Source organism: Larimichthys crocea, unplaced genomic scaffold (genome assembly GCF_000972845.2).
Source record: "Larimichthys crocea isolate SSNF unplaced genomic scaffold, L_crocea_2.0 scaffold560, whole genome shotgun sequence".
Classification (NCBI taxonomy): domain Eukaryota; kingdom Metazoa; phylum Chordata; class Actinopteri; family Sciaenidae; genus Larimichthys; species Larimichthys crocea.
In genome coordinates, this window is record NW_020857324.1 from 217058 (window position 1) to 240723 (window position 23666).

Sequence of the window (23666 nt, forward strand, 5' to 3'; positions counted from 1 at the left end):
AAAGTGAAAAAGGAATGATTTTTCTTACATTGTGAGGTACTGATTTCACAGTGTTAGTGTTGCATCAGACTACTTGGTTTCTAAGTGGCTCTCCTATTTATGACCCCCTCATTCATATTTATAATGTCCCAGAATTTCATCATACCCAGGCCATGTGTGGTGACATTAAGCATGGTGAGGCCTGACTTGAGACATGAGAATGACATGAGAATCAAATGTCGAAAATGACATTGTTTGACCCAGCGCCGGTTCTGGCCACATTTGCGCCCTGGGCGAACAACACCCCCAACAACAAACCGCTTGATGAGCGGTATAGAAAAATGGCGATTTTTTTTTTTCGGGCGCTCGTGCGCCCTGACGGAGACTGCTCCCTGGGCGGTCGCCCACATTGCCCATAGCTAAAACCGGCCCTGGGTGCAGGTGCACATGAAACAAATCATTTTCCCTCCTTGTCTTTGAATCTGTCGAACAAAGCAGCAGCGGACATCGTGCAGAGTCTGCGGCCAGGGCCTATACATAGCTGTCAGACGGGAGGAAACTGACGCAATATTTCCAAATTTGGGCATTACTACGGGAAAGCACGCGTACACGGAACACACATTCTCTCACACGCGCCCTCGTATCTGTGTACATGCATCCATCTCTTTTTATTCATCTTCATATTCGTTGTTCGAGCTCTCGTGTGTGTTGACCAGATCGCTGCGACTCTATCCGAACCGTAGAGTTTCTTCACCTCCATTTTCCACTGAAGACCGGAAAGCTCCGCCTCCCACTACGTCAACTTGTTTATACTTCCCGCTCCTCCCAGCTGATCAAAAGCACGAGCGAGCACACCCGAGCGGGATATTTCATCAGCAACCACGGCAACAGCATCCCTATCCCGCGTCCGTGTCCTCTGACCAGCAGATATTAAAGGTAACACCGCCTTCATATTTTATTCATACTGTAACACGTTTCATTTTTACACAAGTCGTGTTTGTTCTACCGACATGACTTCCGCCTGTACGCTTACTACTACACTAGACTGACGCAATCCTCCCTCGTGTGTTGTCGGTTATACTCGCGCAATAACGTTTTAAAAGAGCAGCTGTTCACTTCTGCTTGGCGCGTTGTGTCTTACAATTAAATACGAATATTTGGAGACGAGCTTTATATAAATGTTGAGCTCTTTCTACAGTAGCTGACGTTCTGTGAGGGAGCTTTTTTTCCTCATTTGAGCGCGGACTGATGTAGTCACTGTGAAACGTTACACGGAAACCAAAGCAAAGTAGAAACGGGACACTTAACGTCAAAGAGTCGTGAGCATTGTGTGGAAACGTTTAAAGACATTGTCTCTGTCTGTTTAAACTCGTCTCCGTGTCAGAGCTGCTTTCATTCATTGTTTTGGTCCGAGCCGTCTAGCACAGCCGCTAACAGGCTCTGCCGAGGCGTGATGATGCCTTCACAGACCCCTAAAGAGTGCCGAAATTTCTGGCAATCCGATGAACTCACATTTACAAAATATTCTGTAGTTCATTTATCAATTTATAACAAGCGACACAGCTGCCGCGTAACTGCAGAGACACCACATTGAAAACATTAGAAGCACGAGCTGTGTGTGTGTGTGTGTGTGTGTGTGTGTGTGTGTGTATGTATATACACACTAGGTAATTACGATGTTCTAGTGATCTATGAAGGCACCACACGAGAGCAGACCGGAGCCACGTAGCTAGGCTACAGACAGAGGCTCAGGTAGATGGACAGTTGGACTTGGCCCAGTTCGGTCCGCACGATTCGTAAGTAAGACTCTTTGAACTGTCCTCTGTCCCGTGCCATTTATAGTCGGCTCAATATTCGTGAGTGCCACCGTAGTGAATCATCCTTCCGGGTACCGTCCGGCAGCATGGTGTCTCTCTCAGGGTGTTCCCATGCGCGTGTTGCGTCAGCCGATCCATAATTAAGAAAGGTGAAATGATTGTTGTGGTGAACTCAGAGCAGAAAGTCCGGGTGTGGAATGTGATTTAAAGTAGCTGGCCGTGGTATGTATAGTTTGGCGGGGCGTGATGGAGACGTTATTGGAATAAGCAGGTAACCACATGCCACGTTACTTCCTCTAAACAGGCTTCATTCACACCTCAGGAATTCAAGTTCAGACTGCAGACATCCCAGGACAACAGTGCTGAACGCAACATAACACAATTGATCTGCCAGTTTAGTCATTTCAAGCCGGATAGTGCTTATCTATAGATCATTATATTATTACTTTATTATCCACAAGTCCTGTCCAACAGCCAGAATATCTTGGTGTTATTCCCATTGGTGAACTTTCCCCTCAGTGTCCTACAAAAGTCCAGTTCTACTTTCAACTGTCTCAGACTTCACATCATTGGAATTCTGTTTTTCCATTATACATAATGGATTAATCATTCTAGTCATTGGCTGAGTCACTGCTTCTGTTAAACTGGAGTGCAAATACAAACCTGTATTGCAGCAAATATTTAGAAAGTCAAACAAAAGATGTACATATAATCTAAAGAAGTGATTCCTGTGCATGCTTGTAAGTGTGAATATATTTCTTTTCCCTGATGGTCTCAGTAAATCACTAGTCAGTTTAGAAATAAAGTCAGGCGATCTGATCTCTCTCTCTATGATTGCTTGGGTGTGTTTAAGAGTGTGTGTGTGACATAGAGCTCATGCCAGTGCCATCTCACATCTTGTTTATGTTAATAAATTATCATAGTAATTAAAAGTGTATATATATATATTCCCTCATGTATGACCATAATAATTCCATTTTAATTCTACATTTCTCTGTTGTCCCTGACATCGCTCAGATATTGTATCTTTGTGTCCTGGGAGTCATTTCTCTTGTTTTTCATTAGAAGTGCTGACTGTGAAAATGTAGTGCATACAAAACAACATAATATCTGATGATCTGAGCTCTGCACTGTAATTGTTACATCCTTGTGGGAGTTGGAGATCTGGCCATATTTGGTTAATCAGGTCTCTGATTCAGGACTTTTGCACCCACACCCTTTATGTCAGCAGTCTACATGCGAGGGTCAAGATTAGGCAAATCTGGTTAAATGCCAGCGTATTTTTTTGAGACTTTTTGGGAGAATCTGGGAAAAGTGGAGTCTCGTTAATTATTAAGAGCCTAATTAAATACTTTGAGAGGAAACCTGCCATCAGTAATGTCTGCATACATGGTCACATGCTGGCATGTGTAGATGATCCTTTCTTAGACAGTGTAGGTTTGTAGAGCCGCTCCTGTGGCTGTTAGTCGTGTTGGCACTGGGTTATGGGAAAGTGAACAGATTTATTAGTTTGTCACTTTGCATTTCACAGCGAGAACAGCTTTGGCAAGAGTGACCGAAGGGTCGTTCAGTTCAGTCTGCGTGTCCACACATACTCACACAACAGTGTACACGTACAGTAACAACTACACACACGGCCTTTATGTGAAACTACATTGTACTTTATGTATGTAAACATGTATTTTTGGCTCAAACACCTGGGGAACCATTGTGTGTGTGTGTGTGTGTGTGTGTGTGTGTGTGTGTGTGTGCCAGAAGAATGGTCCACTGACTGTACAGACAGTCATAAAGCGAGGTACCTTCCAAGGTTATGTAAGGTCAGTCCCCCTCTTCGATGCATGTTTGGCCCTGCAGGTACTGAACACGCTGTTCCTTTTGTTCAGCTGCTAGCCGCAGCCGACAGTGGCAGTCAAAACAAAGCAATGTGTTATATTGGTGGAACAAGGAGCAGCAACACGGTATAATGAGGTTAGCAGGTTTTGTTACTTCACCAAATAATCCTCTTAGAGTCTGTGGCAGCAGTTGCAGCAACGTTAAGTCAAGTAACAGGACCATTATCCCTGAAGCCTGTTGTCACCACAGTACATGGTCCTCCAACATAAACACAATTCTAAACCTGAACTTCGAGTATAAAAGTAAACCAGGATACAACAAGACAAATCAGCTTGTCTCTGTGGGAGTCACGTGGACTCGTTTTAACAAGAAGAACACAGAAAATGGCGGCAGGTAGCACACAGGGCTTTTCATATGGGTGTGTGTGGGCTGTTGCATGGCGGAGCTCGCAGACAGCATAGTTGTAGGCCACACCTCCATGCAACTGGCATAAATCTGCCCCAACATACGCAAACAGGGCACCCTCGTGAAAACCACAAGGAAAAGATTAACAGCATCCCAGAGGCGTGGAGCGGGTTATGGTCATTCTTGCATCGCTTTAATGAGACATACAGCTTTAGGTGGGAACTGTGCCACAACTTAGTCTGCAGACATGGAAGAAAAGCTTTCCCAGCAAATCAACAAAACAGCAAAAAGTGTTTTTAAGATAAGTTTTCTGAGAGTTTTACAGCTATTCAGTTAGCATAGTTTCAGGTCAGCACCTTTGTCTGTGTTGGGTCAACCCCTGAGGAGATCACAGCCAGCTGGGCACAGTAGTTTAGTAATAAATGTTTATTGACACAGTATTGACACTCTTAGATCTCAGTTCCTGGTGTGCGAGTGCAAAATGCTACTGGAATGTCACACCAAGTGGGGTGTGGGAGCATATCCACCATGTACCATCAGTCTTCAGAGGGATGGATGTTTATTATTGGGTGCTCTTTGTGTTGTTTTTCAAATTCATTGTTTCACACTGTTTGTCTTTTTGTCCCTTCCAACACTTAACTGTACTGACAGGATATTCTCTTTTGAAATGGCATGACTAGAAGCGCTTTGATAAATAGGTTATGTTATTTTTATGGTATTAATAGAATATTGTTATTGTACTGAAACATTGTGAGAACTTGTGTCCTGTGTGCAGTCAAGAACACACCAGAATTAGACTATAACATAATCTACAGCTGAACAACATTTTTCTTCTTCTTCGTCTAAAAGTGTCTCACATACTGTGTGACCTGAACCTCGTCTGAACTTTCACAAGCTGAAACATTGGCTGACCACTTTGTGTTGTGCACATTACTTGGTTACACATTTTTTTTATCATTCAATTCCATAACTTTCCTGCCATTGTTTGGCTCTGGGGTTTCACTTGATCACTTTTATTCACCACCACCTGCAACTGGATGCTATCACTTTCTGAACAGGGATGGAACTTTTCCCCAAACGTTAGAAATAAGCAGAAGCAGTGATAACAGCTTCATATGGCCTTGCACTTCGAGCCTTAAGCAGTACGTAAGCTTGTGTTTTAACAAAAAAGTAAAAGAAGAAGCTGACAAACCAGGTAAGCTACCACACCCACATGTCCACACAGTTGGCTGGTCTGTGTTGCCGGGTTAGTGTTTCACTTCTTCTCTTTGCTGCTTGACCGGTGAAGTGACTGATACGTCCATCCGCCTTTTCAGCACTGACACCAAGGAATCGGGTGTCACTGCATTAATGGTGTCAGTGTGGTATTGCCTTTGCTGCAGCTCTGCCCCTTGAATCCTGACATCAAACCCTGCTGCCTCAGGCTAACCACGTTCACCCAATTGTTAATGGTTAGTTATGGTGGTGGTATAGTATCAGTGATCATAAAAACAGTGTAGTATTTGCAGATAAAATCAACTGACTGCACCCTTATCATCACACGTTCAGCTCTGCATGGACTCACATGTGCCAACATGTGTATTAGCTAAAATAACAAACGAGTTGCAGCGTTGAGTTGATCTTACTTAACTTGCACAAGGCAAGTTACATTTCAATTAAAACAACTATTGCACAACTTTAGCAAAAGTAATCCAACATCACACACCACAATCAGAAGACGTGTAGTACGATAACATCAGTCTGTGACATACAGCAAGATGAGTCTGGACGTCTGCTTTCTGTCAGACGCAGCAGTATATCCCTCTCCACAGCTTGGACAAAATATCTTCTATATTGTTTTAAATATTTCAGGCCCAGCATTTTTCTGTGGGGTGTGTTTACAGCATTCTTGGACACAAATGTCACTCACAATCTCTCCTCCCTCACTGTTCAATCAGTGATACCCGTCAAACCTGTAGGTGTGTGTTGATCCTTCCACCTAAAACAAACATTGTATCTGTCCTGGTCAGATGTGCTGTGCAAAGTGTCCTTGGCCTTGGTGTGTGCGCGCACATGTGTTTTACTACAACTGGAGTAATCCTTATCATTCACCCTTTCCTGGTGTTTGACAAGTGTTTGTGTTGATGTGAAATGTTCTGCTGTTGTCCTTGAGGGCAGTTTTGTTTTTGGTCATTGGATTGTTTGTATAGATGCTGCTGGTTCACTTTATCAATCTGCTGGTTCATGTTTTTCTCTCCCTTGTTGATATTTAGCTTCCAAAAATCAACCATAACATCTCTTCACAGCACCTGACTTTCCCAGGCTTCTTCCCGTCGTCTTTTATCTGCTGAAAAAACAGAACACAAGTAGCAGAGTGCGTGTTCTCGCAGCATGGGAGTGTTGAGGTATTAGTGTGCTAGTGCAGGTTTATTTGTTGAGGCAAAATTAGGATTACATTTAAGCCTAGTAGGATAACACTCAAGTTTTCTTTTGTCTTCATGAGGTCTCTCTGTGTCCCACTGTGTCTGCTGATGTGTTACTGTTCTGTGAGTGGTGGAGGTATTTCCTGGAAATTCTCATGCAGTGAAATGTTCCCTTTTATTGTGTTTTTTTTTTTTTATATATATACAAGGAGAAGAATATATCAGGAAAGTATGAAACATCTCTGCTGCTGTGTTCACTTGAAATCCATGAAACCCTATCAACCTGAGTTGATGCTCCAGAGTTGATTTGTACAGCCCGGGTGGGATGAGTTGACATGGCTTTCCCTACTGTTCAAACACCTTTCCTGCAAAATGTTCACTGTTTGACAGAAAGGGGCTCTAATCCCACAGTGCCAAAAACAGTTGCAGTATAAGTGCAATATAACCACTGGCAGTTAGTGAATGGTTCCCTGTTTTGAGCTCTTGTTTTCTTCTACTTTCTCACAGGTGCTGCTGCAAAATACTGTGACCATAGACCTACTACTCCCTGTGGCCTAAGTCGACACGCCTACACTAAAGGATCAATAATACCTACCCATCTGCCCAAAGTACTCAGTCCAGTCACACGTGTTGTGTTGAAGCTGTGTCAGTCACACCCACCCACACGAGAAGGATTAAAAACACATAGCCTGTACAGCGCCCACTCACAGTCACAGCAAATATGGCCAACAAGCTGTCCAACTTTGGCAAAACCCTTCTGCGTCGCCGGGCATTAGTCACCTCTGTTGAAGAGTCCCCATTCGCCCGCTGTCTGTCCACGCTGGACCTCATCGCCTTGGGGGTTGGAGCCACACTTGGCGCTGGTGTCTATGTCCTTGCTGGCGAGGTTGCCCGGGAAAAGGCAGGGCCAGCAATTGTCCTCTGCTTTCTCATCGCTGCTCTGTCCTCCATGCTGGCAGGGCTCTGCTACGCTGAATTCGGCGCCCGCGTCCCTAAAACGGGCTCTGCATACCTGTACAGCTATGTGACAGTTGGAGAAATCTGGGCCTTCATTACAGGATGGAACCTCATACTCTCTTATGTGATAGGTGAGCATTCTAAAGTTTCAAGAGTTTTTTGCAGTTGTATATTGTGTATGTACCAACAACACTGTGCAGTCTAATTCATTTTGAACCAAGTAAGGATATAAAGAACCATAGTAAGGATAAGTTCTTGACTTCTCTTTACAGGTACAGCCAGTGTGGCCAGGGCGTGGAGCTCCACTTTTGACAACCTGGTTGAACAAAAGATCTCTGGCTTCTTTAAAGCCTCCATGTCAATGAAGGTGCCAGGGCAGGTGCTAGCGGAGTACCCCGACCTGTTTGCACTCGTCCTCATCCTGCTGCTCACTGGTGAGTTAGATTCAGGAAAGACATTAATGCATTAGTTAGTTTATATTATGGAAAGTTTGAAATAAACAATCTGAGGAAAGAACAAGACATGCAAGGATTGTGAAACAGACATTGCTTTGCTTGTTGGTCACAAACCAAACAGGTTGAGGGCTGCTGATTCTCCAAAGGCATTGTTAGCATTGCATTAAAAACATTGCATAACAGTCGGAACAGTTGTCACACTAATATTGCAGCAAGTGTGTCATGCCAGTCGCAGTGTTATTAAGAAATCATTGGTGGATTGGTGTTGCTGACTGATGAATGACAAACACATTCACCCACATAGCAGGACATGTTGTTACTGGTGCTATAATGTGAACTGTCTCTTCCTTCTCTCCTGTCCTGTCCTGTCCTGTCCTCCCCTCCTCCTCTCTTCCTGTACTTCCTGCCCTCAGGACTTCTGGCCTTTGGCGTGAGCGAGTCGGCATTAGTGAATAAAATCTTCACAGGCATCAATCTGGTAGTCCTTGGCTTTGTTATCATCTCTGGCTTTGTTAAGGGGGATTCAGCCAACTGGAATCTGACAGAGGAAGACTACGTACGCTTCATCAACCAGACCAACGGCACCAATACTTTAAAGTCAGTATTTGACTGCAAATTAATTCATACTTACTGTCTCATCTGTGATTTTAGTTTTTGAACGTCTCTTCTTCTGACACTCAGAGTTGCAGAGGAATTTGGTGAGGGTGGATTTGCTCCATTTGGCTTCAATGGAGTCCTGGCTGGTGCTGCCACCTGCTTCTACGCCTTTGTGGGCTTTGACTGCATCGCCACAACAAGTGAGTGGTTTTACTAATGTAGAGTGTGTGAATGTATATGTATGTATGTATGGTTTGCAAAAAAAGACACTTCAACATGCAGACTGCAGGGGACTGAACTGCTGATCCTCTGATTAGTGGATAACACACTCTGCCTCCTGAGCCACAGCTGCCCATTCAGTGTTACACAAATGCATCTGAGATATTCCCAAATATTCTTTGACCAGTGTTTTTGCTGCTGATTATGCTCTGCTCTGGACATTGTCTATAATGGTTGTTTGTTTCCCTTGCCTCACGTCAACACTTCTAATTCTTCTTTCATTTCCTCCGTTGTCCACAGGTGAAGAAGCAAAGAACCCCATGCGCTCCATACCTATTGGTATTGTGGCCTCACTGCTGATCTGTTTTTTTGCCTACTTTGGTGTGTCTGCCGCTCTGACCTTGATGATGCCGTACTATCAGTTGAACACCCAAAGTCCTCTGCCTGAGGCCTTCACCTACGTCGGCTGGGCCCCTGCCAGATACATTGTGGCTGTGGGCTCCCTCTGCGCTCTGTCCACCAGGTAAGGAAGGAAATTGTTTTCTTACCACCCGTTCATTTACATAACAGCCTAAAGATTTTAATATGCAAGAATTTAACCAACTGTTGATTTTCTCTCAGTCTCCTAGGCTCTATGTTCCCCATGCCCCGTGTCATCTACGCCATGGCGGAGGACGGACTGCTGTTTCGTGTTCTGTCCAGGATTAACTCTCGCACAAAGACTCCTCTCATGGCGACCATTGCTTCTGGCATTGTCGCAGGTAAGCTCACTGTGTCCGTTTGTCTACTTGAACTGTTCAATGTGTTTTTATTTTTCCGCTGCCTTCACTTACGCTGTGCTGTTAAGTCTGTCACTAGTGTGTCACTGCTTTTGTTTTAATGTCGTGTCTATGTTGTAAACTGAGTCATTAGGTAATTTTTGTGTTCCTCTTTCTGTCGGGTCACAGTATAAACGTTTAAAGAAATCTGCTTTCACTCCTCCTTACAGCCCTGATGGCTTTCCTGTTTGACCTGGCAGCTCTGGTTGACCTCATGTCCATTGGAACTCTGTTGGCATACTCTTTAGTGGCCATCTGTGTCCTCATCCTCAGGTAAGCACCTTTGTTCTCCACGAGCAGCACATGCTTAGAGTCTTCTGAAGTCATAATCACATACTATCCATGAAGACGGTTTGAAAGAAGCATTTTATGGAAAGCCATGGGTAGCTTTCTAGTCATCTAATTCCTCCTTCTTTTTGTTCTCCCTTCACAGGTACCAACCAGGCAGCCTGAATACATCCAGCCAGACTGAGAAGCTGGTGGAGCTGGTGCAAGGGGAAAAGGTGGCTGTAAGCGGAGGGGACAGCGGTGACGAGTACGGAATGGAGACGGAGGATAGCCCGCTTCAAGAGACATTCACCTTCAAGCTGCTCTTCTTCCCAAGTCGAAAGAACCCGACACAGATCTCTGGGAACATTGTTTACGCTACCACTGCTATTATTTGTGAGTATGTCTGGGAGGAGGCCTGAAGATAGAGCCTGTCGCCAGCTGCTAAACCTGTGAGAAAAACACAGATGTACAGCAACTTGTACCGTCAAGTAACTTTCTCTCTTTTTGTTTTCTCCCTGCAGCCATTCTTATCACTATATTGTGCATCGTCCTGGTCCAATGTCTCTCAGAGCTGATGGCCGGGCATGCAGGAGCTGTTGTGTCCTGTGTCATTTTGACTCTGCTCTGTGGTGTTTGTGTCATCATCATCTGCAGGCAGCCTGAAAGCAAAGAGGCTCTCACCTTCAAGGTAATGATCAAACTGTCATAAATAACCCATTTGTGTTGCAGGAAAAGAGATTTCATTGCTAAATTTGAGGCAAAGATGCCCGCTTCTTATTTATTGTGGCACACATTGTTCCCTGATTGCCTCACTTCACGCTACCTCCAGCACAACCAGGTCAATTCTAAAATATGTTTATGCTGAGTTTTTCACAACCTCCATTTCTCTGTCCTACAGGTTCCTCTGCTTCCCTGGTTGCCCCTGTTCAGTGTTTTCGTCAACATCTACCTCATGATGCAGCTGGACCTGGGTACATGGATCCGCTTCACTGTCTGGATGATTATCGGTACAGCTGTACATCACATCACACTCTAACTGTGTTTTCTGTCTCTAGTGTTACACATTCATGTAACTATTTTGTAACTCTCTGCTTTTTCTCTCCACTCCACTCCTTCAGGCTTCTGCATCTACTTCTTCTATGGTATTCAGAACAGCAGTGAAGCCACCAACAAGTCATCCCCACGTAAATACGAGCCCACGCTGCAAACCAAGAGCCCGATTTACCACGGCGCTCCAGATGACAGTGATGTGGAGGCAGGCAGCCCCTGATACAGACTGCCATAGACCTGGGGAGTGTTACAGAGCAGCTACACTCATTTTGGCTGTCTGGTTGGACTGGCAGCCAGATGCTGCAGTAAAGGCAGCCTGCAACGCAGCCCTGGGTTTAAAGGCAGAAGAGGCAAGAAGATGCCACACACATCTTACCTCTAACTTGGTGGCTGAATAACTTTATGGCTAGACACTGTGACAGAGCCACTTTCTCTTTTGTCCATGTGTCTGTTTTAATCTGTCTGTTTGTACTTAGCCTTAGCCCACTGGGGATCTACCTATAACACATGCTTTGAATGGACCCTAACTAACAAAGAGTACTTTGGTTCTCCTCATGAAGTTCTGCTTTCATTATCTGAAGGCGATAACAGGGAGAATGTTACACTTAATTGTATTTGTCTTTGCTTCCTCTCTGTAAGTGCGCTGTAGCTGTGCGTGGAGTCACCTGTCCTGAGGCGGTGAACTCAAATAACTATGTAGATCACTAAAAAGAAATTGTGACCTGAGCCAGTAAGTTTACAATCGGCAAGATGCTTGGACCTAGACTTTAAACTGTATGAGACACATGAGTAGCTTCCAGTAGGGTCAACATTGTATATTGCAGCAGTCTGTCTGTGATTGTGTATGCAGGGTAGCACTGAAGCCGCGTTGTTTACAGTGTCGATGAGGGCCTCAGTGCACACAGGTCAGTAGCACATGGTCGACGTTGTCAACACTGTGCGGTTCATTGTCCAAGGCTGAAGTTCAGGCTTTACAGAATTAATGAATTTTGAACACACTATCGCCTTTGTGCCACCATGCTCCCATAGAACAGCCACACAGAATGTGTACGCAGCACCAGGTTGAAATGACTGTACTAAAATAGTATTTGCAGGCTGAACTAGATATCTGAAAAGGTTTGGAATAGGCTTTAAACAGCCCGAAGTGCGACTAGTGCAGGCTCTTAGAAATCCAGAAAAGTAACAACAGCAGCTCTAAGATTGAATCTGTCTTAGGTCTGGTATTTACTCGAGTAAAACGTACACTTTCATACACTTCTATTTCTATTTTAAAATAATCCATCCAGTCTGCACGTCTGTGTCAGGTGCTTTGCACAGCTGTACCTGATGTGTTTTACAGATGAGGAGGCATCTTCACCTTGTTTTGACTTTCTTGGTTTCACAAAGGTTTTTCTTCAGTTTCAATTGAAACTTAATCTTGGCAGCTTTTCTAAGCTCCGGTCACTTGTATTTTATTCAACTTGATTTTATTTTGACTTCTTTATTTACTTGTTCTGATCCGCTGTTAATATTTAAATGTGTATAGTGTTTGTTTTGGGATAGCTTTCATTTTTCATTTGACCTTTTCCTACAAATCTCAGTTAATTCATATGCCTCTAGATGTATTTGAATTGTTACATGTACAGTTTTTAGTGTGCTCATCTGTTTGGTAAGGATGTATTTCCTTTTTGTTGTCGTCTCACAGCACCAAATGATCGAATTGTGATCTTTTCTGACCAAATGAACATGTTTTTGGAAACCGAGGTTTCTGAAACAAAGAATGACCGCTCAAAGTTGGTCTCTAAATTGTGTAATTTAAACTTTTTAGCCCAATCCTCTGGAGTCAATCTAACTTATTGTTAATAGCATTTGAATAGAGTTTTTGTTTTTCTAGTGAAGTGCTGTTGAATGTACAGTATTTGTCTAAAACTACCTTTATTTGTATAATGCTGTAAGTTACACAAATGTGCATTCTTTAAAATATGACTAAGTATAATTTGTTAAGAGATGTTTTTTGTAATTTACACTTGAAGGCATTTCATCACACTTGATGCTGCTGAAATTCAAATCTACAAATCCCCAGCCCCCTTTCAGACAGAGTGGTCCTGGTGGATGCAGTATTGAATATGTCCCAAAATATTCTCACTTCTGCATATGAAATGCTCCCCTCCTTTAGACATGTCAGATTGACATATCTCCCAAAATATTTGTACACACAGGAGGGTGCAGTCAGGGTAGATTAGGATTCTGCCAGTGTTTCTAGATGTCAATCAGTTATCTGGTGCCTGAAGAAGCATCCGTCTGCCCAATGAAGACACCAAGGCATGAGTAAGACGTCCTGCTGTCTGTTCACATCCACAGTCATGGGCCAGACATGACTTGAGACTTTCACTGGAGATTAACACTCAGATGCTTCATTGCTGCTCTGCCAGTGATGAAGTCCAGGCAGCATGAATCGATCATTAAATGAAGGTCATGTGGTGTGGCCCAGTCCTTGTGCCTTTCCAAAATGAATATATCATCTCCCTTTCAGTGCTATCTCACAATTAGCAATGAACTATTTTGTCTTTCTGTTTTTTACCCAGTACATATGGCTGATGTATAAAACTAGCTGTATTTTCAATGTTTTGTTTTTGATAATAAAACCATCATTCTTGCTTATGGCAGATACAAAGTCTCTGTGTTTTATCTACTTCATTTACATCAGTATGAGCTGCATGCCCGAGGCTGCTGGAGCAACTTGTCATGTAACCGAGTATTTAACTATATCAACACTGTCATCTTGCAACATAGTTCTACCATGTCACAATTATGACATTTTAACATAATCTCTAAATGTTTATCTCCATTTATGTTCATATTTGTGGCTTTATATGATGTTAGATTCCAACACTGTGTACCAAAAGGTCTTCACTCACTCAAAACACAAACAACAAAGCAGTCGTTCCCAACCTTCTCTATCATTGAGTACTGATTGAATTCTGAGCACAACATCACAGGCGTTTATTTTAAGGAGATTTAAACACGTTATTCAAAGTATTTTTTCATGTTTTCATGTTTTTTTCTTCCCCGTGCTTGGCCATGATTCTATGAGCTTTTTGGTTTAACAGGCAGTTTATGAGAGAGTGACAGCTCTGTGAATAAAGCCCCCTCACAGACTAAGGCTGCCCTCTGCTGGTCACACAGTGTTAACGTCAATCTGTTTCCAGCTGTCACTCTCATGGTTCAAAGAATACATCCATCTTTACACAAGTCAAATGTTTATTAATATCTCCAGGCATTTATTATTGATAACACTTGTGATATAATAACATCAAACAGTCAACTTTATCTGGGTTTGATTTCAAATCAATTATTTACAGGCTGTGTAATGTGATTACAATGTGTTTACCGCCATCTTGAAGTGAAGATTTGAATATTGACAGGATAAACACAACTGTATCTATGAACAGGTAGATGACTGTGTGTGTTTAGGCTTCTTTTCTCAAAAAGGCACTCAAAAGAGACACTTCCTCTGCACAGGAACAGTCTGTCTAACTGTTGTAACTGTCAATATTCCATCCCCAAACTGACCTGTAGTTCAGTTCATCCTAATTTGTCCATTTTCAGTGTTTTATCATGTAACAAATGACTTTAGGTTTATTCTGCTCTTCCTCATGACATTCTTCATACTGAGTGAAATGACTATTTACATTTTTATCCAAAGTAAAAAAAAATGATGATTTTCTTTCTTCGACATGCATTGATTAAAAATACGGAGAAGGATGAATCTATAAATGGATTGCAGGCATAATTGTGAGAAGAGATTACGACCTGAAGGTGTCATGTACAGTGCCTTTCAAAAGTGTTGGAACAGTGAGGCAAATTCCTTTATTTCTGCTGTAGACTGAAAACATTTGGGTTTGACATCCAAAGATGAATATAAGACAAAAGATCAACATTCATCTTTTATTTCCAGGTATTTACATCTTGATCTGATACACAATTTAGAAGACAGCACCTTTTGTTTGAACCCACCCATTTTTTATGGGAGCAAAAGTATTGGAACATGTGACTGACAGGTGTGTTTTATTGCCCAGGGTCCCCCTGTTACATTAATTATTCAAACAATAACTAGCACTGAATATCTGCACTCAGTTTCAGATTTGGGTTTTGTCTGTGCATTTATAGTTAGAGATGTAACCAACATGAAAACCAGAAAGCTGTCTATAGATGAAAATCAAGCAATTTGTTAAGCTCAGAGAAGATGGAAAGTCAATCAGAGCCATTGCACAAACAATGGCCATAGCCAGTACAACCATTTGGAATGTCCTGAAGAAGAAAGAAACCACTGGTGTACTGAGTAACAGACATCGAACAGGTAGACAAGGAAAACAGCAGCAGTGGACAACAGAAAGACTGTGAGAGCTCTAACAACTGTTGGTGGCATCAGAAGGTATAAGGCCGGGGTTCCCAACCCGCGGACCGGGGTCCGGATCCGGACCGGATCGCCATATCATCCGGACCCGAGATTAATTGTAGAATTTTTTTTTTGACAGGCGAGTCTATTTCATGCCGTAACATTACTTTTCCCTATCCAAGCACTGCACTGAGCAAGCATTGGAAGGTACCAACCAATCGTGTGAGAGTCATACTACCCATGTGATTCTATCTAGCCAATGAAATCGCCACCTTGAATTCAGAGCGAGGTGCTACGAGTGAGTCTCTGTACGACGACAAAACTGGCCCGCCATCAATTATATCTGGCCCGCTTAATATATTTAAATATATCTTTTAAGTTTAACAATTATGTTTTAAGGCCGTAAAACCCCTAACCACACACTTTTATACACCTTATTACACGCATTTTGTACAGTACTCCCTTAATTAATCAGGACGCAGAACACACGTGCGGTTCTCACTCAGCCAATCAGGACGCAGAACCCCCCCCCCGCATGGTCATGGACCGCGATGGAATTGTCAGGAAAAAAATTGGCCCGCGTCCAAACTTAGTTGCCGAACCCTGGTATAAGGCATCAGTGAAGGTATAAGAATCTACTATTCAAGAAGAATGCAAAAGTTTGGTGATGTCAGTGAATCACAGACTTGATGCAGTTTTTGCAAGCAAAGGAATTGCAACTAAATATTAGGTTTTTAATCACTTTAATCTATTTTAAATCTATCTGTTCCAATACTTTTGCTCACATGAAAAATGGGTGGGTTCAATCAAAAGGTTCTATCTTCTACATTGTGTATCAGATCACGATGTAAATAACGGGAAATAAAAGCTGAAATGTTGATCTTTTGTCTCATATTCATCTTTTGATGTCAAACCCAAATGTTTTCAGTCTACAGCAAAAATAAAGGAACTGGCCTCACTGTTTCCAACACTTTTGGAGGGGATTTAAACAAACTCATTAGATTAGTTTCCGAACGTACAGAGGCCCAAAGTGTTCAATACTAAATCAATTCATCATCCATCCATTATCTGTAACCTCTTCTCCTCATCAGGGTCACTGTGAGCTGGACTCTATCCCAGCTGACTGGGTGAGAGGCGGGCATACCGTCACCAGTCAGCAGTTCATCACAGGACACCTCAATCAATTCAATGAAAATAAAAACTTTAAAAAGAAAAACATGACCTGACCTTTTTTTTATATTGAATTCAATCTTCAATATTAAAACTTAATAAATGTTGGTAGCTATATACTTAATGAACAATATATAACATATTTTTCTTTCCTTTCGGTTCACTTATGTTTTTACCTCTGAACAGTTTGTTGTTCAGTGTGAGTCTTTTCTGTTCTTTTAAATAAATAACTCTGGACTGATTTCAAGTTCCAAGGCAATCAGGTCCTAGGTGAGGGACCAGACAAAGCGCAGCTCAACCCCCCTGATGAAATGTATATCCAAGGAGCCGAGTTTCCCTTGCCCAGACGTGGGCCACCGGGGCCCCCCCCCGGAGCCAGGCCTGGGGGTGGGGCTCGTTGGCGAGCGCCTGGTGGTCGGGTCTTGCCCGAAAGGGTGACATGAGCCCCCCTTTACATGGCCCCACCACCCATGGGAGGGGTCACAGGGGGCATGTGCAAGGAGAGTTGGGCGGCAGTCGGAGGCGGGGACCCTGGCGGTCCGACCCCCGGTTGCAGAAGCTGGTTCTGGGGGTGTGGAACGTCACCTCTCTGGCGGGGAAGGAGCCTGAGCTGGTGCGTGAGGTTGGGAGGTACTGGCTAGATATAGTAGGGCTCGCCTCGACGCACAGCGTGGGCTCCGGAACCAGTTTCCTTGAGAGGGGTTGGATGCTCTACCACTCTGGAGTTGCCCCCGGTGAGAGGTACAGAGCGGGGGTGGGAATGCTTGTTTCCCCCCAGGCCTGTACGTTGGGGTTCACCCCAGTGCCCATCTCTGGGGCTGAGGTCGCTGAGGTGGCAAGGCCCCGGAGGTGGATGAGGTCCGCCCGGAGTTCCTCAAGGCTCTGGATGTTGTGGGGCTGTCTTAGCTGACACGTCTCTGCAAGATTGCGTGGACATCGGGGGCAGTGCCTCTGGACTGGCAGTCTGGGGTGGTGGTTCCCCTCTTCAAAAAGGGGGACCGGAAGGTGGTCCGCAAGATTGTCGAACCTCGGATCCAGGAGGAGCAGTGTGGTTTTCGTCCTGGTCGTGAAATTGTGGTCCAGCTCTACCCTTAGCGTGGTCCTAGAGGGTGCATGGGAGTTCGCCCAACGAGTCTACATGTGCTTTGTGAACCTGGAGAAGGTGTTCGACCGTGTCCCTCGGGGAGTCCTGTGGAGGGGGCTCCGGGAGTATGGGGTTCCGGACCCATTAATACGGGCTATCCAGTCCCTGTACTCTCGATGCCAGAGCTTGGTACGCATTGCCGGCAGTAAGTCGGACCTGTTTCCCATGGGAGTTGGACTCCGCCAGGGCTGCCCTTTGTCACCGGTTCTGTTCATAACCTTTATGGACAGAATTTCTAGGCGCAGCCAGGGCGTTGAGGGGCTGCGGTTCGGTGGCCTCAGGATTGGGTTGCTGCTTTTTGCGGATGATCTAGTCCTGTTGGCTTCATCGGAGCGTGACCTTCAGCTCTCTCTGGAGCGGTTTGCAGCCGAGTGTGAAGCGGCTGGGATAAGAATCAGCACCTCCAAATCCGAGGCCATGGTTCTCAGCCGGAAAAGGGTGGAGTGCAGCCTCCGGGTCGGGGATGAGATCCTGCCTCAAGTGGAGGAGTTCAAGTATCTCGGGTTCTTGTTCACGAGTGAGGGAAGGATGGAACGGGAGATTGACCAGCGGATCAGTGCGGCTTCTGCAGTGATGCGGACTCTGCACCGGTCCGTCGTGGTGAAGAAGATTTACCAGTCAATCTACATTCCTACCCTCACCTATGGTCACGAGCTTTGGGTAGTGACCGAAAGAATTAGATCGCGAATACCAGCGGCCGAAATGAGCTTCCTTCGCAGGGTGGCTGGGCTCTCCCTTAGAGATAGGGTGAGAAGCTTGGCCATCCGCGAGGAGCTCAGAGTAGAACCGCTGCTCCTCCGCATTGAGAGGAACCAGTTAAGGTGGCTCGTGCGTCTCATGAGGATGCCTCCTGGACGTCTTCCTGGTGAGATGTTCTGGGCACGTCCCTCTGGAGGCGGCCCCGGGGAAGACCCAGGACACGCTGGAGGGACTATGTCTCTCGGCTGGCCTGGGAACGCCTTGGGGTCCCCCTGGGAGAGCTGGACGAAGTGGCCGGGGAGAGGGAAGTCTGGGCCTCCCTGCTGAAGCTGCTGACCCCGCGACCCGAATCTGGATAAAGCGGGAGAAGAAGAACGAGACGAGGTTCCCTGGCATCTTTTATTTGATATAACTCATTTTCACCCAAAATGTCTCATTATTAAGTAGTAAATTACTACATGAATACAATAATATTTTTGTGAATAGTTTCAGAAATGATCATTAAATGTTATTTCATCTTTTTCCAAGGGTTTTAAGTTTTCATCTCATAATACTGCCATTTATTTCATAGAGATTGTTCATGACAGTGATACTTTCATCTGCCCCTCACATTTGAAAAAGACATTTAAAAATAAAAATACCTCTAATAAATTCTGTTATGAAAATAATATGAACGACTGATTTCTTGAATTATTTTACTGTTGGTTCACTTTTTATATCTTACAAAATTTAGTCAGTTTATTTCGAGCTTTTTATTTATTTTTTATTTTGTATTTATTTCATATTTAACACTTTGGAGTCTCTTTGATGTTTGAACTGTTCTCACCAGTTAACAAAAGTAAACATGACCTGGGTTCCATATGATCAAGCTAAGTTACAATGGCTCTCAGCAGTAGCAGCTACAGTCCTGTCAGCAAACAAATGTTCACAGTGCAAACTTTCTGCAGCAGCCGTCAGCAGGTCACAGTTAACGAAACAAACAGGACAGAGTCAGTATCTGAAACTTTGGTTCAGTTCGCGTTCACTTTCATCACCCTCCACTTATGTGTTAAGCCACTTAGATTTGTAGTCCAGTACAATCAGTGAAGATCTCTTTCTGCCTCACCCCTCTTTAGATTCACTATGTTCGGAATATTAGGCATGAAAAGGAAGAGGCTTAGTCTTGGCCTCACTGATTCAGATGTAAAATAACAAGACTGCACTGTGTACTCTTGAAGAGATGTGCGCCAACAACATAACTGGCCACTGGAGTTAAACTTTACACATCAGGAAAGGCCAAAGTGACTTATATTAAAGTCACACATGCACACACAACAGTGAGGGGGTTAGGATATTTCTTGTGCTTTTACGCCTGTTAGTAATATCAACAAAATGTCTTCAGTGTGGAACCATAAGCAGCCACCCAGCAGATAAAACAATGTCTTATATAGAAGTAAAGTGAGCAGGAAAATATCTGAGTCCCAAAAAACTGGCCGAGATAAGAGAGATCTCCTACAGACGGAGTCTGCTGAAGTTTTACCAGCTGTCACATGGCATGCTGCAGACGGGTAAATCAGCACAAACACTGCCGGCTGCCCTTGGCAACCTCCTCGGAGGAATGGACAGTGTTGGGAACAAATCCACTCTTGACGCCTTCCCAGCCATCCTGGATCTTGATGTCCCCGCTCCGTACCAGCTCAAAGATGTCCCTCGTAAGATCCACAAATGCCTCACGGAAAAGAAACAAAAATCACAATCAGATTGTGGAGGATCATAAAAGAATTGAAAATGACTGAAAAATGCTAAAAATGATAATTAGGGACATTTTATTCTTAACCAGAACAGAACGCAAATCATTGTTATTTGTCATCATTTTGACATTTGCTAATTACCACTTCTTCAGTGAAATTAACAGGCTTTGTGAAAATGACATCAAGTTCAGTTACCATCAAGCTATGTTATGTGCAGAGGTAGTACGCAACCTCCCTCTAGTGGTAAAAGGTGGAAATACTTTTTCAAAAATGAAATAAATGAACTTCAAATCATATTATGATGGATATCAGCCCTCTCAGTAAGGTGTAGGGTCCAAATGAAATTATAACAATGCTGTAATGGAAGTGAGACAGTAAAATGTATCCCTCCTCCTAACTGAAATCATTTTTGTACAGTCCATAACAGTGCACAGGTATAGTCAGGTTCATAAATGTTGGGACATCGACACAATTCTAATCTTTTTGGCTCTATACACCATGAACATGATGTGCTTTAACTGTAGATTTTCAGCTTTAATTTGAGGGTATTTACATCCAAATTAGGTGAACGGTGTCATGTCAAGGTACATGCTACAGGAAGTATAGTTGTGACAACGATTAAAGCTCTATCTGTGGACAGGGCCATGAGATGTATTTAAAACAGAGTTTGATGAACACTTCTGTTCAAAGAGTTTTGGTGTTGAAGCCAAATACAATGAAGGAATTACAGGTGATCACGTATCTATGAAGACAAATCTCATCCTGACCTTCTCCACATTAATAGCGTCGCGTGCCGATGTCTCCACATAGCGCATCCCAAAGGTCCCTGCCAGCTTCTCTGCCTCCTGCTGCATCACCTGACGCTGGGCCTCCAGGTCGCACTTGTGACCCACCAGCAGGAAGATGATGCTGTGCGGCTGGACGTGGCTCTGGGCTTCTTCCAGCCAGTTATGCACGTTCTGGAAGGAACGACGGTTTGTGATGTCGAACAGTAAGAGGCCGCCCACAGAGTTACGGTAGTAAGCTCTGGTGATAGACCTGTGTGGAAAAACAGTCTCCAATAGTCAAAAATTAGCAGTCTATCTATCTATCTATCTATCTATCTATCTATCTATCTATCTATCTATCTATCTATCTATCTATCTATCTATCTATCTATCCCCTCTAATCCCTCTATTGTATTACAAAGGCTGAAAGCCACACAAACACTAGTGAAGTACTGAGATAAGATACATACTGATTGTTGCTTTTAGACCTTTCATGGAATTTATTGACCGCAACACAAACATATAGTGTATATTAAATATGGTTAAGGTGTAGTTAAACACTGGGTAAGGGTTAGGGAAAGACTGTGGTAAATAGAAGGGACTGTTATACATGATGGATTATGATGGATGGGAGTGGAATGTGCAACACACTGATCCATCCTTACTTTTACCTACTCATCAATAAATCTGATTCTGAGTTTGATGACTAATTCTTCAGCTCATCAACTGAGCTGTTGATGTAATTTCCTGTTCATGAATAGAATTCTAAATACTAAATCTAAAATGGTCAGTTTACCCAAAAAAAGGTATATTTAAGCATGCCAATCATGTTCTATTCTGTATTTGAATTATTGTCAACAAATCTCACAAAAAGACCAAAACCATCAATGTGTCAGTCTATCTTTCAGTACTCTCCACGCTGTCTGTGGCTCTTACTTCAAGCCCATTTGTTCCAATTAAAATGAATGTAAAGAAATATACACTTTGATTTTGTAAAAAGGCTAAATCATTTCCTAAATGAGTTGCACACACTAACTAACAAACACTAACTAACGAGAGCATTTGTTGGGATCATCTCAGCTGCACATTTGTTGCACTAGTGATTATTTACAGCAGCACAGTACCCAATAATGTGCTCCTAATGAAGGAACAAAACAAGTCACCCAGTGCAATAGTGGGGCTCACTGCTTTCTGGACAGCAATGGAGCTCAGAGGAATGAACTATATGAGGCTTTGGCCACAGTGAAAATACTTGTTGGTAGCAACAGAGTGGTTTTGGAGCTTTCATGGGGTTTAATGCCCGTCTGAGGAGACATCCAACAGGACTGGATAAGACTAAGGTAGGATGGATGGCAGAGATCTGTGTGACCTTTGTCTAAAGGTAATGATGCCATTTTGTGAATGCTGAAGAGAAATTAGGTTTATCTTTACCTGAATCTCTCCTGTCCTGCAGTGTCCCAGATCTGTAACTTAATCCTTTTGCCCGGTTCAATCTCCACTAGACGGGAGAAGAAGTCCACCCCGACGGTTGGGTCTGACACCTGGGCGAAACGGCCCTCTGTGAACCTCCGGATGAGACATGACTTGCCAACCGTGGAATCTCCAATGACGATCAGTCGAAACTGATAAAGCCATATCGCCTCCATGTTTCAACCAAATTAAAATCTGTGACAAATTAAATCATTCACTCAGTCAATGTCATCCAAAACTCAAACACAATGAGGTTACTGTCACATGACAAAGAATCCTGGCCCTTGGAACAAGACAAAGTTTGTAGACTGACTAGAGATTATAGCTTGTCTCACAAAACCACTGCAGAAATGATCTCTAGAAAAGATGAAATCTAAAACATGATCTGACCTGATCTGATGTTTTATTGAGTGTGCCTGAAGGAGCACACTCTTTAAAACCTCTCGGGCTTATTGAGTGTGCCTGAAAGAGCACACTCTTTAAAACCTCTCGGGCTTATTCTTCCGCCTATTTTTCCGTTTCTTCCGTGTTTTTTTTCGGTTCGCTACTCCTCCCAGAGTTTTTGTCGCACACACACAAAACAGGTATCAAAACGACTGGCTCGGCCGGGAATGGTGTGCTATGACTTTTCCAAGAGTTTCGGCAAACGGTTATACCGAAAAATCGCCAAATACCATGCCAAAAAATGAATGGGTGTGTATTGTGAGAACTATCCAGAGCTAGAGTGCGTGATGTCATCGCCAGAGTGGAGAAGGAGAGAAAAAGTCGTCGAAAAATACATTTGTATACTGCGATTGTGGCCTCAAATGCACAGCTACAGACATGATTTATACATACAAACGTAGGAAAATTTGTCGTCTCACTCACATTCGCCTGCTAAAGCTGTCAGATATATAGTTTTGGCGTGACACGTAAATATGCGGCAGCAACTCCCATCCTCAGCCTCATATACTCCCATGTTAAAAAGGCGGGAAAGTTTCTGGAGGAAAGCAGAAGTAACGTTTCTCTCTCTTGCTCCCAAGGGCACATTTCTTCATTTATTGACATAAAAATTGACAGAAACGACTATGTAGACGATCAGGAAGGACTCATCCTGCTTGTGGTTAAGCCGGTTCAATGATTGGAAATAAGGTTTGGTCAGAAATCCTTCCTCTTCGAGGGAAGGTCTCAGCATTTTCTCTCAGTCTCTGTCAGGATTTTTAACTGACATTTTAACAGGTGCAGATTAGCTGCTGCTGATTAGGTCTTGGTTGCTTGGCAACCTCAGCCTGCTTGATGGAGGAGAGGGGGGAGGGGCCAGCAGGCAGAAGCCAAGCGGCGGCCATTTTAGTAGTTCTTGGCACTCAATTTGAACTTGTCTGTCTAAAATGGCAGAGACAGCAGAGCAGCTAGCGCTAACATACTATTTGCTAACATTAGCGACCAGTGCTAAAATTAATGCTAATTAACATTAACCACTAGGAATTAAATACATGTTAATTGCAAACATGATAATGTTAACATGCT

The 23666-nt window shown here is 43.6% G+C and overlaps 2 protein-coding genes across 5 annotated transcripts; one reads left to right on the forward strand and one right to left on the reverse strand.

The window, feature by feature from the left end:
• The first annotated feature begins 649 nt into the window (after positions 1-649).
• slc7a3a (solute carrier family 7 member 3a) lies at positions 650-13455 on the forward strand. 3 transcript variants are annotated; one of them, XM_010755345.3, is made up of 12 exons: positions 650-915; positions 6944-7524; positions 7666-7827; positions 8262-8445; positions 8530-8645; positions 8965-9187; positions 9286-9425; positions 9653-9755; positions 9916-10145; positions 10274-10440; positions 10651-10759; positions 10871-11022. In XM_010755345.3, the coding sequence occupies exons 2-12, from the start codon at positions 7158-7160 to the stop codon at positions 11020-11022; spliced, it is 1953 nt and encodes a 650-aa protein (XP_010753647.1). In that variant the 5' UTR covers positions 650-915; positions 6944-7157. The 3 variants fall into 3 exon arrangements, with proteins under 3 accessions (XP_010753647.1, XP_019128039.1, XP_027132577.1); XM_019272494.2 differs by lacking the exon at positions 650-915 and adding an exon at positions 1660-1775; XM_027276776.1 differs by lacking the exon at positions 650-915 and having other exon boundaries at positions 7158-7524; positions 10871-13455.
• A 4881-nt stretch (positions 13456-18336) lies between these two features.
• On the reverse strand, positions 18337-22552 carry LOC113745256 (ras-related protein Rab-39B-like). Of its 2 annotated transcripts, XM_027276778.1 has the most exons (4): positions 22122-22552; positions 20691-20961; positions 19713-19901; positions 18337-18544 (listed from the first exon to the last, which is right to left on the reverse strand). In XM_027276778.1, exons 1-3 carry the CDS (start codon positions 22334-22336, stop codon positions 19746-19748), a joined length of 642 nt encoding a protein of 213 aa, XP_027132579.1. In that variant the 5' UTR covers positions 22337-22552; the 3' UTR covers positions 18337-18544; positions 19713-19745. The 2 variants fall into 2 exon arrangements, with proteins under 2 accessions (XP_027132579.1, XP_027132578.1); XM_027276777.1 differs by lacking the exon at positions 18337-18544 and having other exon boundaries at positions 18579-19901; positions 22122-22551.
• Positions 22553-23666: the final 1114 nt, after the last annotated feature.

What these genes read in the sequence shown, in the direction of transcription:
- slc7a3a (XM_010755345.3), top strand. Translation starts at nt 7,158, where the DNA reads ATGGCCAACAAGCTGTCCAACTTTGGCAAAACCCTTCTGCGTCGCCGG. An exon ending in CGCTACCACTGCTATTATTT is followed by an intron (nt 10,146 to 10,273) that starts GTGAGTATGTCT and finishes TTCTCCCTGCAG; the next exon opens with CCATTCTTATCACTATATTG. An exon ending in CACTGTCTGGATGATTATCG is followed by an intron (nt 10,760 to 10,870) that starts GTACAGCTGTAC and finishes CCACTCCTTCAG; the next exon opens with GCTTCTGCATCTACTTCTTC.
- LOC113745256 (XM_027276778.1), bottom strand. Translation starts at nt 22,336, where the DNA reads ATGGAGGCGATATGGCTTTATCAGTTTCGACTGATCGTCATTGGAGAT. An exon ending in GCAGGACAGGAGAGATTCAG is followed by an intron (nt 20,962 to 22,121) that starts GTAAAGATAAAC and finishes TTTTCCACACAG; the next exon opens with GTCTATCACCAGAGCTTACT. An exon ending in ACGCTATTAATGTGGAGAAG is followed by an intron (nt 19,902 to 20,690) that starts GTCAGGATGAGA and finishes CTTTTCCGTGAG; the next exon opens with GCATTTGTGGATCTTACGAG.